At 40.1% G+C, this 12,803-nt stretch overlaps 1 protein-coding gene and 1 pseudogene across 3 annotated transcripts in view; one reads left to right on the top strand and one right to left on the bottom strand.

Moving 5' to 3' along the window:
- PRCP (prolylcarboxypeptidase) overlaps window positions 1–12,803 on the top strand; it is a 78,939-nt gene that overhangs the window by 27,353 nt on the left and 38,783 nt on the right. For all 3 annotated transcript variants that reach the window (XM_058306063.1, XM_058306062.2, XM_058306061.1), the window contains exon 2: window positions 3,472–3,612. Coding sequence is in view for 1 of the 3 variants with exons in the window: in XM_058306061.1 (XP_058162044.1) it covers window positions 3,472–3,612 (141 nt within the window). In the remaining 2 variants the exon portion in view is untranslated. The remainder of the gene's footprint in view (window positions 1–3,471; window positions 3,613–12,803) is intronic.
- On the bottom strand, window positions 4,925–5,589 carry LOC105747649 (ferritin heavy chain pseudogene; annotated as a pseudogene).

Genomic DNA, 12,803 nt, shown 5'->3' with positions numbered 1-12,803 from the left:
TGCCAGGAAACCATGGCTTCCCCTTCACATGGTTGGCTTCTCTCATTCCAGGTTCTTCTCCTTGTAAGGACACCAGTCATGTTGGATTAGGACCCACCCTAATCATTTTGACGGATCTTCAAGGATCATTAACGTAAGATTAAGGGTGGCGTAGGGTGGCAGAGAGGAGGCTGAGGTATCCTGTGTGAGGCACCAGCATAGTGCCAGGCACAGAGGAGGTGTTCTCTTATTGCCTTCCCCTGGCTCTGTAAGGTTGCCAAAAATATATCCAGATTTTTCTGGATATGAACTTTATTCTCAAGCAGGTTTAAAGTTAAATTAATTGTTTGGCTTTGTTTAAAGAATGTCTCTTTGTTCCTTTCCTTTTACCTATTCTTGTAGATCCATTTCTTCTCCACAAGGCAGGGAAGAAAGCAGCATCTCTTGAAATCTCCCAGGTTACATTTTGAAAAGAACTGCTGTGCGTGATGAGAGGTGTTTCTTTTTTGAGGACACACTTGTTTTGCTTACATAGCACTATTATTTATTTTAGTTTTTTTAATAAACCAAATTTCAGAAGTAATTAAAAGGGAAAGCATATGTGGCTCAAGCAGTTGGGTGCCTGCCTAACACATGGGAGGTCCCAGGTTCAGTTCCCAGTGCCTTCTAAAGAAGATGAGCAAGACAGCGAGCTGGAACAATAGGCTGGCTGATGCAAACAAGATGATGCAATGAGAGACACAACAAGCAGGAAGTAGAGGTGACTCAAGTGATTGGGCACTTCCCTCCCACTGGGGAGATCCCCAATGCCTCCTAAAAAGAAAACAAGCACACAGCGAACAAACCCAGAGAGCAGACAGCAAGCACAAATAACAAGAGGGGGGGGGGGGATAAAGAAAATAAATCTTTAAAGAAAAAAATAATTAAAAGTCCTAGTTCTGTATCTGGCTTGTGACATTGACTAACTAACTTGACCTCTTTGAGTCCAGTTTCTTTGAACAATATAGAACAAATGGTCCTTAAGACCCTTGTCGTCCTTTCCTGTTGTGATTTATAAAAGCTTTTTTTTTTTTTTTTTTTAATTTTTTTATTTTTTATTGACTTTGTAATAATATTACATTAAAAATATATATGTGAGGTCCCATTCAACCCCACCCCCCCACCCCTCCTCTCCCCCCCCCCCCAACAACACTCGTTCCCATCATCATGACACATCCATTGGATTTGGTAAGTACATCTTTGGGCACCTCTGCACTTTTTATTCAGGAGCACGGTCTTTTCACCACCACTAAGTATGAGGTGGAAGTGGCATGCAGGCCGCACTTCTCAACAGCAGAGGGCACACTGTCCCCGCTGGGCTAACGTGGCCTTTGGGCACTGGAAATGATTTAAACTTACCAAGTCCAAAGTTGACATCGTTGATGAGGAGAAGGAGCCAAGAAAAGTCTGTGAACTAATGTTTGGGGAAGGAGCTTTCATTGTATGTTTCCAGGTATTCAATATGTAGATGAGGCACTCAGGAAATAGGATGTTTTGACTTTCAAAGGACTTTCCTGTAATTCCACAAAGAGCATCATGTCTCTCACCTCATTTACCCCTCAAATTACTACGTGGATTGGTGTTCAAACCAGATGGAGAGGAGAGTGTACTTTTGTTGAGCGCTTATATAATCAGGAACTATAGCTTTATGTACATTTTCTCTAATCGTCCCGGTGATCCTTCTAGTATATGTTATTATCCTTATTTTACATAGAAAGATACTAAGGCTCAATGCGTAAATAACTTGCCCGAGGCCTCATAGCTAGTAGAGATTTAAGTTTATTTCTGTTAACTCGTGAACACACTTGGTTTCTACTGTGCCAGATGACGTTTATGCTGCTGGTCTGGGGCCTCACAAGGTGAACACATGGAGCAGCTAGAATCATTTGTCCGCCTCCCTGTCAGTGAAACACTTTTTTTGCCAAAGGGCTGTCAGTGCAAAGTACGAGAAATGGGTTGGCTTTTGTAATGGGAGTTTTATTAGGGGAACATCTTACAGTTCCCAGGCCATGAAATGTCCAAATCAAAGCATCCGCAGAGGTGCTTTCTCACCAGCGTCGGTTGCTGGTGGTCCTGGCGTCCTGCCATCAGGCATATGGCAGGCTTGTCTTCTCAGCTTTGAGCTGCCCGTGGGCCCAGCCCCTTGGGGGGCCTCTTTCTGTGTCTCTATGCTCTGCTGATTCCAGACTCTGGGACCTCTCAGCCTCTCGGGACTTCTGTACTTGAGCTCAGCTGTAGGTGAACCTGGAGTCCTCTACTTCTCCTTTCTTTCACATGGCAGAATCAAAATGGCAGCTTCCTTTTCTCTGTGTCTCTCTCACTGTGTCGCCTTTTATGTAAAGCTCCCCAACTTAAATCATGCCTCACTGATGTAGTCCAATCAAAAGGACCCCTCACCCACAGGAATGGATTACTTCAAGAACATAATCTTTTTCAGGGATTTACCAAATTCAAACTCTCTGGCTTTCTTTTATTTTTTGGTTACATGTGTGTCGGTGAACTATTGTTAAGTTAAATGCAATGACCCTGGATCTGACATCTCTTTATCCCATTGCTTAGCTCAGTCCTTGGCCCAGAATGGGAGTTAACAGAAGCTTGTTGAATGAGTGATTGAATGAATTAACCATAGATAATGGGGAAGTTTATACCCAGGTCATTATTGTGTAACTGCTTCATACATACTGCTTCTTTTCCTGAAAGGTAGGCAGTTTATAGATTTGAATAGTTTCTATTTTAAAATATCCTCATAGATATCAGGGAGTATGCAGTTTGAAGTGGTTTTGAGAAACTTACACTTTGGGACCTGTGGTTCGACTGTGAAGTGTGTAGGTGTGTGTTTGTGTGCCTGTGCATGTGTGGATGCAGGGAGTTTGCATCTGTTACAGAATGGTCTCAGGAAGTCTTGCATGGTTCCGGTTTTGGTTAGAAACAATCCCTGCTTGTGGATGCCGGAGCAGCACTAGACTGGCCTAAGTCCACTCTAGCCCAGTCTCAGTCTGGTCCCTCCAAAGCCCTGGGGACTTCTGGCCCCATGACCCTAAGGCTCAGTGGGACTCCTTACTGTGGGGGTAACTGTAAACTCACATAGATGTACATGAGTGATTTTAGACCCCAATAACCTGACACTTGGAATCACTGTTGTTACTATGACAGTGTTTATAATCTTTCCAGTGTTCTCTTCAGTTCTTGAATTTTGATATTGAAAGTTTAAATAATGAAAATTCAGATAGAAATGGATATCTGAATTTTTAAAATTCATGGAATCAAATGGCTATTTCCAATTCAATTTTAAGGTTACTGTGTTTTTAAAGTAGCTACTTTAAATATTTTTTGTGGTACTTTTATAATATAGTTGATTTTAATGGAAGAATTAATTTTCTTAATTTATGCTTATCTCATTTAATTACATTTCTTTGAAGTATGTCTTTTTTGTCTGCTTTGTTTCTATTATAGATTGATCATTTTGGATTTGATAGTGATAAAACTTTTAAACAGCGATACCTAATAGCTGATAAATACTGGGAGGAAGATGGTGGATCAATACTTTTCTACACTGGGAATGAAGGGGACATTGTCTGGTTTTGCAACAATACGGTATGTACAAATTTATGAAATTCCTGTGCTGAAACATTTTGCCATTTATTATGATAAACTGGGAAAAATGGTTTTGATGTATATGACCAAGTATTACTGTATTTAATTGTAAAGTTCTTTAAAAAGTAACAAAAAGATAAATGCTTTAATAATAGAAAAATAGCAAAAGTACATGAATATTTCACAAAAGAATAAATACAGATATCCAGTAAACCTGTATATTCAGCCTCAAAGAATTACAAATTACAGGAATGAAATGCCGTATTTGGACAATAAAATTTTAAAGGTTTAAAAAATATCCCAGCTAATTTCTACAGTAGAGGTTGGGAGTGGGGAGAAGGAATACAGGCACTCTGTTAATAGTATGACAGAATTGTTTTAAAAATGAAAAATTGGGAACATCTTAAAAGCCTAAATATCTTCTGAATGATTAAACTATGGTGCAATCACACAATGAAATGTTTCCATTAAAAAGAATTCAAGATAAGAGTTTTCTGAAACTTGAGTAAGAGTTATTAAAAGAAGGGAATAGATGATATAGATTAGAATCCCTAGTAGCACTTTCTTTCCTCTTTTGCTTGGAGGTTTACTTTTTATTTAATTTAATTTATTTTTCTCTATATATGTTTAACTTTTTATTTGAAATAATTTCAAACTTCCATTACAGATGCAAAAATAATACAAACCTCATACAGAGAACTATAACATACCCCCACACTCCACAAATACCCAAATCCACCCATTTTAACATTTTGCCAAATTTGCTGTATTCTTTCTTTCTTCCTTCATTCCTTCTTGTCTTTTTGTCTGTCTTTCTACCTATGTATGTATCTACCTACCTATCTGTCATCTATCATCTATTTTATGAAAATTTGAGTGCAGATTGCACACGTTTCCTTGAATATATAATTCTTCCACATACATTTCCTATGAATAAGGATAGTCACTAATCATCTTCAATGCAGTTATCAAGTTCAAGAAATTAACATGGATATGAAGCTGACATTCTGTATTCCAATTTTTTCTTATGTCCCAATGATGTTCTTTGATCCCATACTTAGATCCCATCTAATATTATGTATTGCATTTAATTGTCATTATCTCTTTATAGTTCTCTTTCTTTTTTTAAATTGTGGAAAATGTATACAACATAAACCATCCCTTGCCAGCTTCTCACAAACATACAACTCATTGGGCTTATCACATTCAGAATGATGTAGTTCTGTCACCACCTTCCAAGACTACAACTTTCCCTTCACCCTTACCAGAAACCATGCGCTTATTTATTTATTTATTTTGGTACCAGATAACTTTATTTGAAGGAATGGTACCAATGAAAGAACTTGGTAGACGTTGATACAACTTATAGAAAAGGTAAACCCAACATACATGCACTACTACCTTGTGGCTCTGGGGAAGCCAACAGAAGGTTTAGCTCTCATCACTGCTTCCCAGAGTGTGCTTGTCAGAGAGATGCTCTGCCAAGCCAGAATCCGGGCCCCCATCTTGCGCAGGCTGGTTACGTAGTCACCCAGTTCTTTGATGGACTTCACCTGCTCATTTAGGTAATGGGTCTCAATGAAGTCACACAAATGGGGGTCATTTTTTTAGTAGCTAGTTTGTGCAGTTCCAGTAGTGACTGATTCACCCTTTTTTCAAAGTGTAATGCACACTCCATTGCATTCAATCCACTCTCCCAGTCATCTCGTTCTGGTTTCTTGATATCCTGAAGGAAGATTCGGCCACCTTGTTGGTTCTGCAGCTTCATTAGTTTCTCAGCATGTTCCCTCTCCTCATGAGATTGTTGAAGAAAATATTTGCAAAGTTCTTCAAAGCCTCATCATCACGGTCAAAGTAGTAAGACATCGACAGGTAGATGTAAGAGGCGTAGAGCTCCAGGTTGATCTGGCAGTTGATGGCGGCGTCCGAGTCCTGCTTGTAGTTCTGGCACACCTGCCATGGGGATGTGGTCGTCATGATGGGCGGTTGAGAAGCGGCAGCTGTGCGACACTGAATCGACGGTGGCAAGCAGCTGGGGGTGGCTGGCCGACAGGGGCGAGCGCCGGTTCAAGCACTGTTGAAGCAGGAAACCACAGCGACTCTCTGCGAAGACGTCTCCTTATTTTTTTTATTAACTCCTTATTGCCTATGTCCCCACCCCTGGTAACCTGTTCTCTACTTTCTCTCTCTACAAATTTGGATATTCTCTGATACTTTCTTTATGGTTACCATGGGGCTTAAATGTAACATTCCTAATTCAACAACATTCTTGTTTAACTTCAGTAGCATGCATAAACTATTATCCTAGACAACTCTGTCCTGCCACCTTCATGCAATTCTTGTAACAAATTACATATTTATATATTATGAGTCCAAAACCATTGATTTATTATTACATTGTATGCATTTGCCTTTTAGATGCTGTAGGAGGTAAAATATGCATGTACAAATAAAATACAGTTGTACTGGTATTTTTCTATGTCATTGGCTTTACTGGAGAGCTTTATTTATTCCTGTAACTTCAGCCAATTGTCTAGTATCCTTTCCTTTCAACCTGCAGAATTCCCTTTTGCATCTCTTGTAGGGCCGATTTAGAGATGAGGAAGTCCCTCAACTTTTATTTATTTGGGAATGTCTTAATTCCTTCCTCATTTTTGGAAGAAAGTTTTGCTAGCTATAGAATTCTTGGCTGGCAGTTTTTTGCTTTCAGCACTTTAAATATATCATCCCACTGCCTTCTTGCCTCCATGGTTTTCAATGAGAAATCAGCATTTAATCTTATTGAGGCTCCCTTGTATGTGACAGGTTGCTTCTTTCTTTCCTTTTTTTTTTTAGTGCATTTTTTAATTGTCTTTTTTTAAAGATACATAGGTCACTAAAAATGTTACATTAAAAAATATAAGAGGTTCCCATATACCCCACGCTGTATTGCTTCTTTCTTAAGGGTTTTCGAATTCTTTCAGTATCTTTGGCATTTGAAAGTTGGATTATAATATGTTGTGGCAAGGGTCTATGTGGATTTATCCTGTTTGGAGTTTATTGAGCATCTTGGTAGTGTATATTCATGTCTTTTGTTACAAGTGGGAGGTTTTTAGCCATTATTTCTCTGATTATTCTCTTTGCCCCTTTCTCTCTTTCTTCTCCTCCTGATACTCCCACAATGCATATATTGGAGTGCTTCGTGATGTCCCACAAGTTCCTCAGGCACTGTCCTGTTTTCCCCGTTCTTCTTTGTGTTCCTCAGACAGGATGGTTTCAACTCTCTTGTCTTCAAGGTCACTGACTCTTTTTTCTGCCAACTACAGTTTGCTTTTGAACCCTACTAGGGAATTTTTTATCTTCATGACTGTGGTCTTCATCCTTGTTTGGTTTCTTTTCATAATTTGTCCATGTTTTCCTTTAGCTCTTTTAGTTTATTTAGGACCATTTTTAAAAGTCTTTTTCTGAAATGTCCCAGGTCTGATCATCCTCATAATGGTTTCTAATGCTTTTAATCTTCTCCTTTGCCTGGGCCATTGCTTTCTGCATCTTTGTATGTTTTGTAATCTTTTGTTGAAACCTGGGCATTTTGATATTTTAGTGTGTTGTTGTGGAATTTAAGCTCTGAGATATCTGTTCTTTAATCTTATAGCCAGTTAGGGATATGACAGGGCTTTCCTTGAATACCGAGGAGCTAACAAAAAAAAAAAAAAAAAGGAAACACCTTTCCCAGTCTTTCCAGACTGACCTGTGTGAGTGCTGTCCTTCAGGGTTTATCCATACAATGAGTTTGGAGAATAGCTCCACACTAAACTGTAGGGGCCTCTCTGATCCTTTCTGCACAAGTATCTTGTCTTGGGCACACCTTGGGCATGTGTAAGGCCTTTGGAATTCCCCATTTACACTCATATGAATGTCCCTTTTTCCCTAGGAAGGGGTTTCCTCATCATCCAGATACTGCACTGTTTGTCTCACAGTCACCAATCTCTTGCCCCAGCAGCTATCTCTTGACTGCTTCCCCACAGCATTCTGTAGGAGAGGTTTCTGGACTGCCTTCTGTGTGCAGGGCAAGTTCAGGGATGGCAAACCTGCAGTTCATGTCCTGGTTCAGCCCCTCAGACCACCGCCAGACAGATTGGACTAGACAAACATGCTCCTAGTATATGCATGAGTGTTACTCTGCTCCCTCCAGAATCAGGACCAGAAGCCCACACTGGGCACATGGCTGCCTCCATGCTGGGCCAGGTGAGGGGATGAGGCGGGGCCAGCCAGAGTGCCACAAGATCCTACTGATTTTAACTTGCCTTTTTCTTGATTCAGTACTTGTTCTGTTACTATATTCCATTAACTGTTTTCTGATGTTTTGAAAAAGATGTTCTGACAGTTCTTGCTTGTTGTTCAAGGTTTCTGTGGGGAGGTGGAGCCCAAAAGCTTCTCACGCCTCCCTTTTAATCAGGGTGGGACCTCACTAGCAGCACTTCAGCACTTTAAAAAAAATTTTTTATTACAATTGAGATACACATATTGGCGCATTGCCACTAAGTGTGGATTATAGTTTACATTATAGTTCAAACTCTCTCCCACACAATTTTGTAAGTTATGGCAAGGTATATGATGGTTGTATCTGTTATTGCAACATTATTTGGGACAATTCCAATATCCTGAAAATGCCCCATATATCACACCTGTTTTTCCCTCTCCCTTCCCTTAGAACCTCCAGTGGCCACTGCCTCCACATCAATGATAAAAGTTCTTCCATTGCTAGAATACCAGTAAGTCTATACTAGAATAACAGTAAGTCCATTGTTCATTGCCCGATCCTGAAGAATCTGGGATGGTGATGCCCACTTTGCTTCTAATTGAGAGGGGGCTTAGATCAAATGGGACAGATGGATGGGACTATCTTGCTTGCAGTTGTGGACTGTCTCTATTCCTTGGGATGATCATTGTCCATCATCATCCCCTTGTTAGTTGTCCTGGATGAGTCCAATGAACTGGACAGTAGGTTTTGCAACTCTTGAGATTCAGGGCCCAGCTGGCACATGGAAAAAGCCCAGAGATTTAAGTCTCTTGGACATAAACCTATCAACTCTAGTACTAACTATTGGTTCAAATAGAGTGGGCAGAAGAGTCATGTGTAGGGAAATCACAGCTGAGTCCAACTTTGTCATACTGGGGAGCATAAATTCTAAATTAGGGCCCACTGGCAAGGCACTAAACTTCTGAGCTTTCTGCCCTGTCTACAGTGTCTGGATGTCTCAAGAGCCCTCAGCAGCCCTGCTATTTGAGGCAATATTTACTGTGTCAGTCAATGGGATCCTGCTGAGATGTACATAAGTGTAATCTCTGGAATGACCTCCTGAATCACTTTGAAGTCTCTTAGCCATATAAACTCTTTGTCTTTACCTTTTCCCCCTTTTGGTCAAGGTCTTTTTCCAGTTGCATTGCTAGTTGGTGCTTGGTAGTAATACCTTGATACTAGGGAGGCTTATCCACTGGAATCATGTCCCACGACCAGGGCAAGGTAATGTGTTTATGTGCTGAGTTTGGCTTTGAGAGAGGGCACATTTGAGCAACAGGGAGGCTCTCAGGAGGTAACTCTTAGTCACCCTATAAAACTAGGCTAAGTTGCAATTTCAAAAGGAAAGATTCATGAGTACAGTCCTCACTGTCAAGAGCCCCTCAATTGTCCATCCTTCTTCACTAGTCTCCGCCCCTGTACTACTGGCAGCACTTTTACATACTACTTTTTCCTTCTTGCATTCTCCGCCAAGATTCTTATTCAACTAAAAAACAAAAAAAAGGTTCTCATTCAGTGAGCCTTGGGTGGGTTCAAGAATGCATCCCAGGTGATTCTGATATCCTGTTTTCTTTCCAACTAGAGAACACTCTTGTAGAAGAATATATTAATGGCACTGAAAGGTGGCTACAATATATTAATATTAAAAGATAAGTTACAAAACACAAAGTGATGGTACAATCCCAATTTTCTAAATAAAACGTCTCCAAACAAATCTTCTATCTCTATTGGAAAAAGACTGGAAGGACGCATACCAAAAATATTAACAATGGTCATCTTGATTACAGAATTATGGAAGACTTTATTATGTTATTTTTCCCATTACTATTTTCTAAAATTTCTATAAATACTACACGTTATGTTTTTAATTCCTTCTCTGAATATCATGTTTAAAATTGAGTTCTAATGTTCCCTACTTTGCTTTCTTGCTTTATTTCCTGCTTATCCTCCACAGCACATAGCATCACCTACACTCCAATTATTTGCTTTCTTATTTTATTTATGTTTGTTTTATATATGGTCTCTAGAATGTCACAGGGATATTTGTGTGCTTGTTCAGTGTTGTATGGAGTTCAGGAGTGTACTAGGCATATAAGTAGTTGCTTAATGAATATTTATTGAAAGAATGAATGAATAAAGTATAAATGAGACCCTATGCAAATAAGAAAAGAAATTGCAAGTTTGTCAAAGCTATGTCCTAATTTAGTTTGCCTGTTCTATTTTTCTTTTATTTCTGAGGGTAAAAAAATAGTATAGCATGTTAGTTTGCTTCTCTGACTATATTCACCTTTTATAATAATAGCTAAATCCATGAACAGAACTTAATTTCTGGGGACACATGAAAAGAAGAAATTCTCTTTTGTCAGAGCTGTGACTAGAAAATGTGAACTTTCTACCAAAAAGCTCGGCTGTAAATTACCTTAAGGTGGGGACTGAATCGTATTATCTGTACACCACTGCTTGGCATGTTGCCTGGTATGCAGGTATTCTCTGCAAATGTTTGTTGAACTGAATTGAATTGAAAGCAAAAGATCTGAACCCAGTTATGCTGTGTTATTGTGTTCCTCGCCCCGATTATTTCCTTAGGAATTGTAAGTCTAAATATGTTCTTTGAAATGAGGTCCTAGGGTATCAGTTTCTCTTAAGTCTATGGCAAATGAAATCAGTGCTTCCTTTCCATCAAATGCCTTCTCTGGCCTGTGAAATGGCCGAGGCTGCCTCCTCTCCCTTTCTCTCCTTGTGTGTCATGACTTCCCTTTTATGCCAAGACCACGAGGCTTCTTCTCCCATCCAGTGATTTTTCCACCTCCTCTTCTCCACCAGACTCCACTGCTGTGGCTGGCACTTGTCAGCTAATCTGACCTCAAAAGTTGTGGGAGGGAAGTGATGTCTAGTATAGGAACAGTTCCAGAGAGCCGACTGTAGGCAGATGCAGGCAGGTCTTTGCTACCTTTTTGGCTCTTCCCCAGCTCCAGATGCCTCCACTTGCACATTCACTGCTGAACATGCACTTATTGAGAGGCAGTATAGTACAGTGGTCAGGAGTCAAGACTTGGGAGCAGATGTGGCTTGAGTGGTTGAGCACTGGCTTCCCATATATGGGGTCCAGGGCTGGACCTGGTACCTCAAAAAACAAACAAACAAACAAACGAAAGTACAGAGTAAAGGATTTAGCCAGACTGACAAGGTCTGTTCCTCAATTTTCTTAACTGTTAAATGGCTATATAGTATTACATAGTTTATAGAGTTCTAGATAAGAGTAAGGAATTTAGAACAATGCTGGCACATAATGTTAATAGAAGTTAAGATAATTCAAGACTGTTTTTGGAGAATAAAAATGCCTCTGAAAAATGTAGACAAATAATCACTTATTATTACAATGTGAATCAGGTCAATTAAATTGCTTCCTCTCATAACCTGAGGTCACTCCAGAGAGGTCTGGCTATTGTGATGGATGGTCCTTGCCCTTCAGAAGCTCCTAGGGTAAGACACATGTCAGTAAGTAATGGCAATCTGTACCTAGCACTGTGGGGGTGAGAGGAGGGAGCGGTCCATGCCTCCAGTGTGGTTCAGGCAGAGAAGAGGAAGCTTGAGTTGGGTCTTATAGGATCAGTAGGTAAACAGCAGCGAGTGGGTAGGTCCTTCGAGAAAGAGGGGATTATCGAAACCACCACAAATACCAGATTAAATTCTCTGTTATCACATGCATACAGCTCTTCTAATTGTTCATTTATTGCTCAAAACCAAGAAAGACATTCAGAAGTCCTTAGACCTTGTTAGAGAATAACAACTCATTAAAAAGCAACAATGTGCATCAGGAATGGCAAATACTCTTAACCTTTGGTGCTAAATCTAAATCTAATCAATTGATGTTGAATGCCTAGAATGCTTTGTTGAAAAGGCTACTGAGGCCACAAACTGAGGTAAGTGGAAAAATGCAGTGATTGATCAATGACGAGGCAGTGACGTGGGAGCAGGGAGGCCTGCTAGCACCTGATGATCAGCCTCTAGAGCCGCACAGCCTGTATTTGAATCTTGGCTCTGCCACTTACTAGCTGTATGACTGGTGAAAGTTGTTTATCCTTTTGTGTCTCAGTTTCCTGGTATGTAAAATGGGTCCGGTCAAAGTGCCCATCTCTTAGATTGTGTGTTTTGATAATTAAATGAATTAATAATTTAATTGTTTAGAACAGTGCCTGGCACATTGTAAATACTCAAATAATATTAGCTATTACTATTTATTTCTCAAATAAATAAGTTTAATATAAAACCTGAAGAGAATCCTAAAAGCTTATGTGTACTGCTTTCTCTTTTATTTTGTAAATGCCCATGGATAGGGCGCTAACTTAGATATCCTTAGTTATTTCCTAGACTATTTGGCATACAGTGTACCTTGATGGAAATCTGAAGACTTTTTTTGTTTTAAAGATTTATCTATTTATTTATTCCCCTCCCTCCCTCTCCTCCCTCTCTGCTGTTTTTGCTGTCTGTGTTGTCTTCTCTTCTCATTTTCTCTCCTCTAGGATTCACTGGGATTTGATCATAGAGACCTCTAATGGCGTGAGAGGTTCCCTGTCAATTGTGCCACCTCAGTTCCTGGTTCCTGCTGCACTTCACCTTGACTCTCCCCTTGTCTCTCTTTTGATGCGTCATCACCTTGCTGTGTGACTCACTTGCACAGGGCGCTGGCTCACCACATAGGCACTCGCGCGGGCACTGGCTTGCCACACAGGCTTGCATTCTTTTCTACTTTTTCACTAGGAGGCCCCAGGGATCAAATGCAGGTCCTCCCATATGGTAGGCGGAAGCTCTATCGCTTGAGCCACATCGCTTCCCTGAAGACTTTTTTAACATAATGTTGACTGTAGGGTTAGAATGATAAGGAAAGTTGGGGTAACTTGTAGTTGAAAAA

The sequence above is a fragment of the Dasypus novemcinctus genome, chromosome 10, assembly GCF_030445035.2.
Source record: "Dasypus novemcinctus isolate mDasNov1 chromosome 10, mDasNov1.1.hap2, whole genome shotgun sequence".
Classification (NCBI taxonomy): Eukaryota; Metazoa; Chordata; class Mammalia; order Cingulata; family Dasypodidae; genus Dasypus; species Dasypus novemcinctus.
The sequence above is the reverse complement of the archived record's forward strand: the minus strand, read 5'-3'. Positions and strand labels throughout refer to the sequence as shown.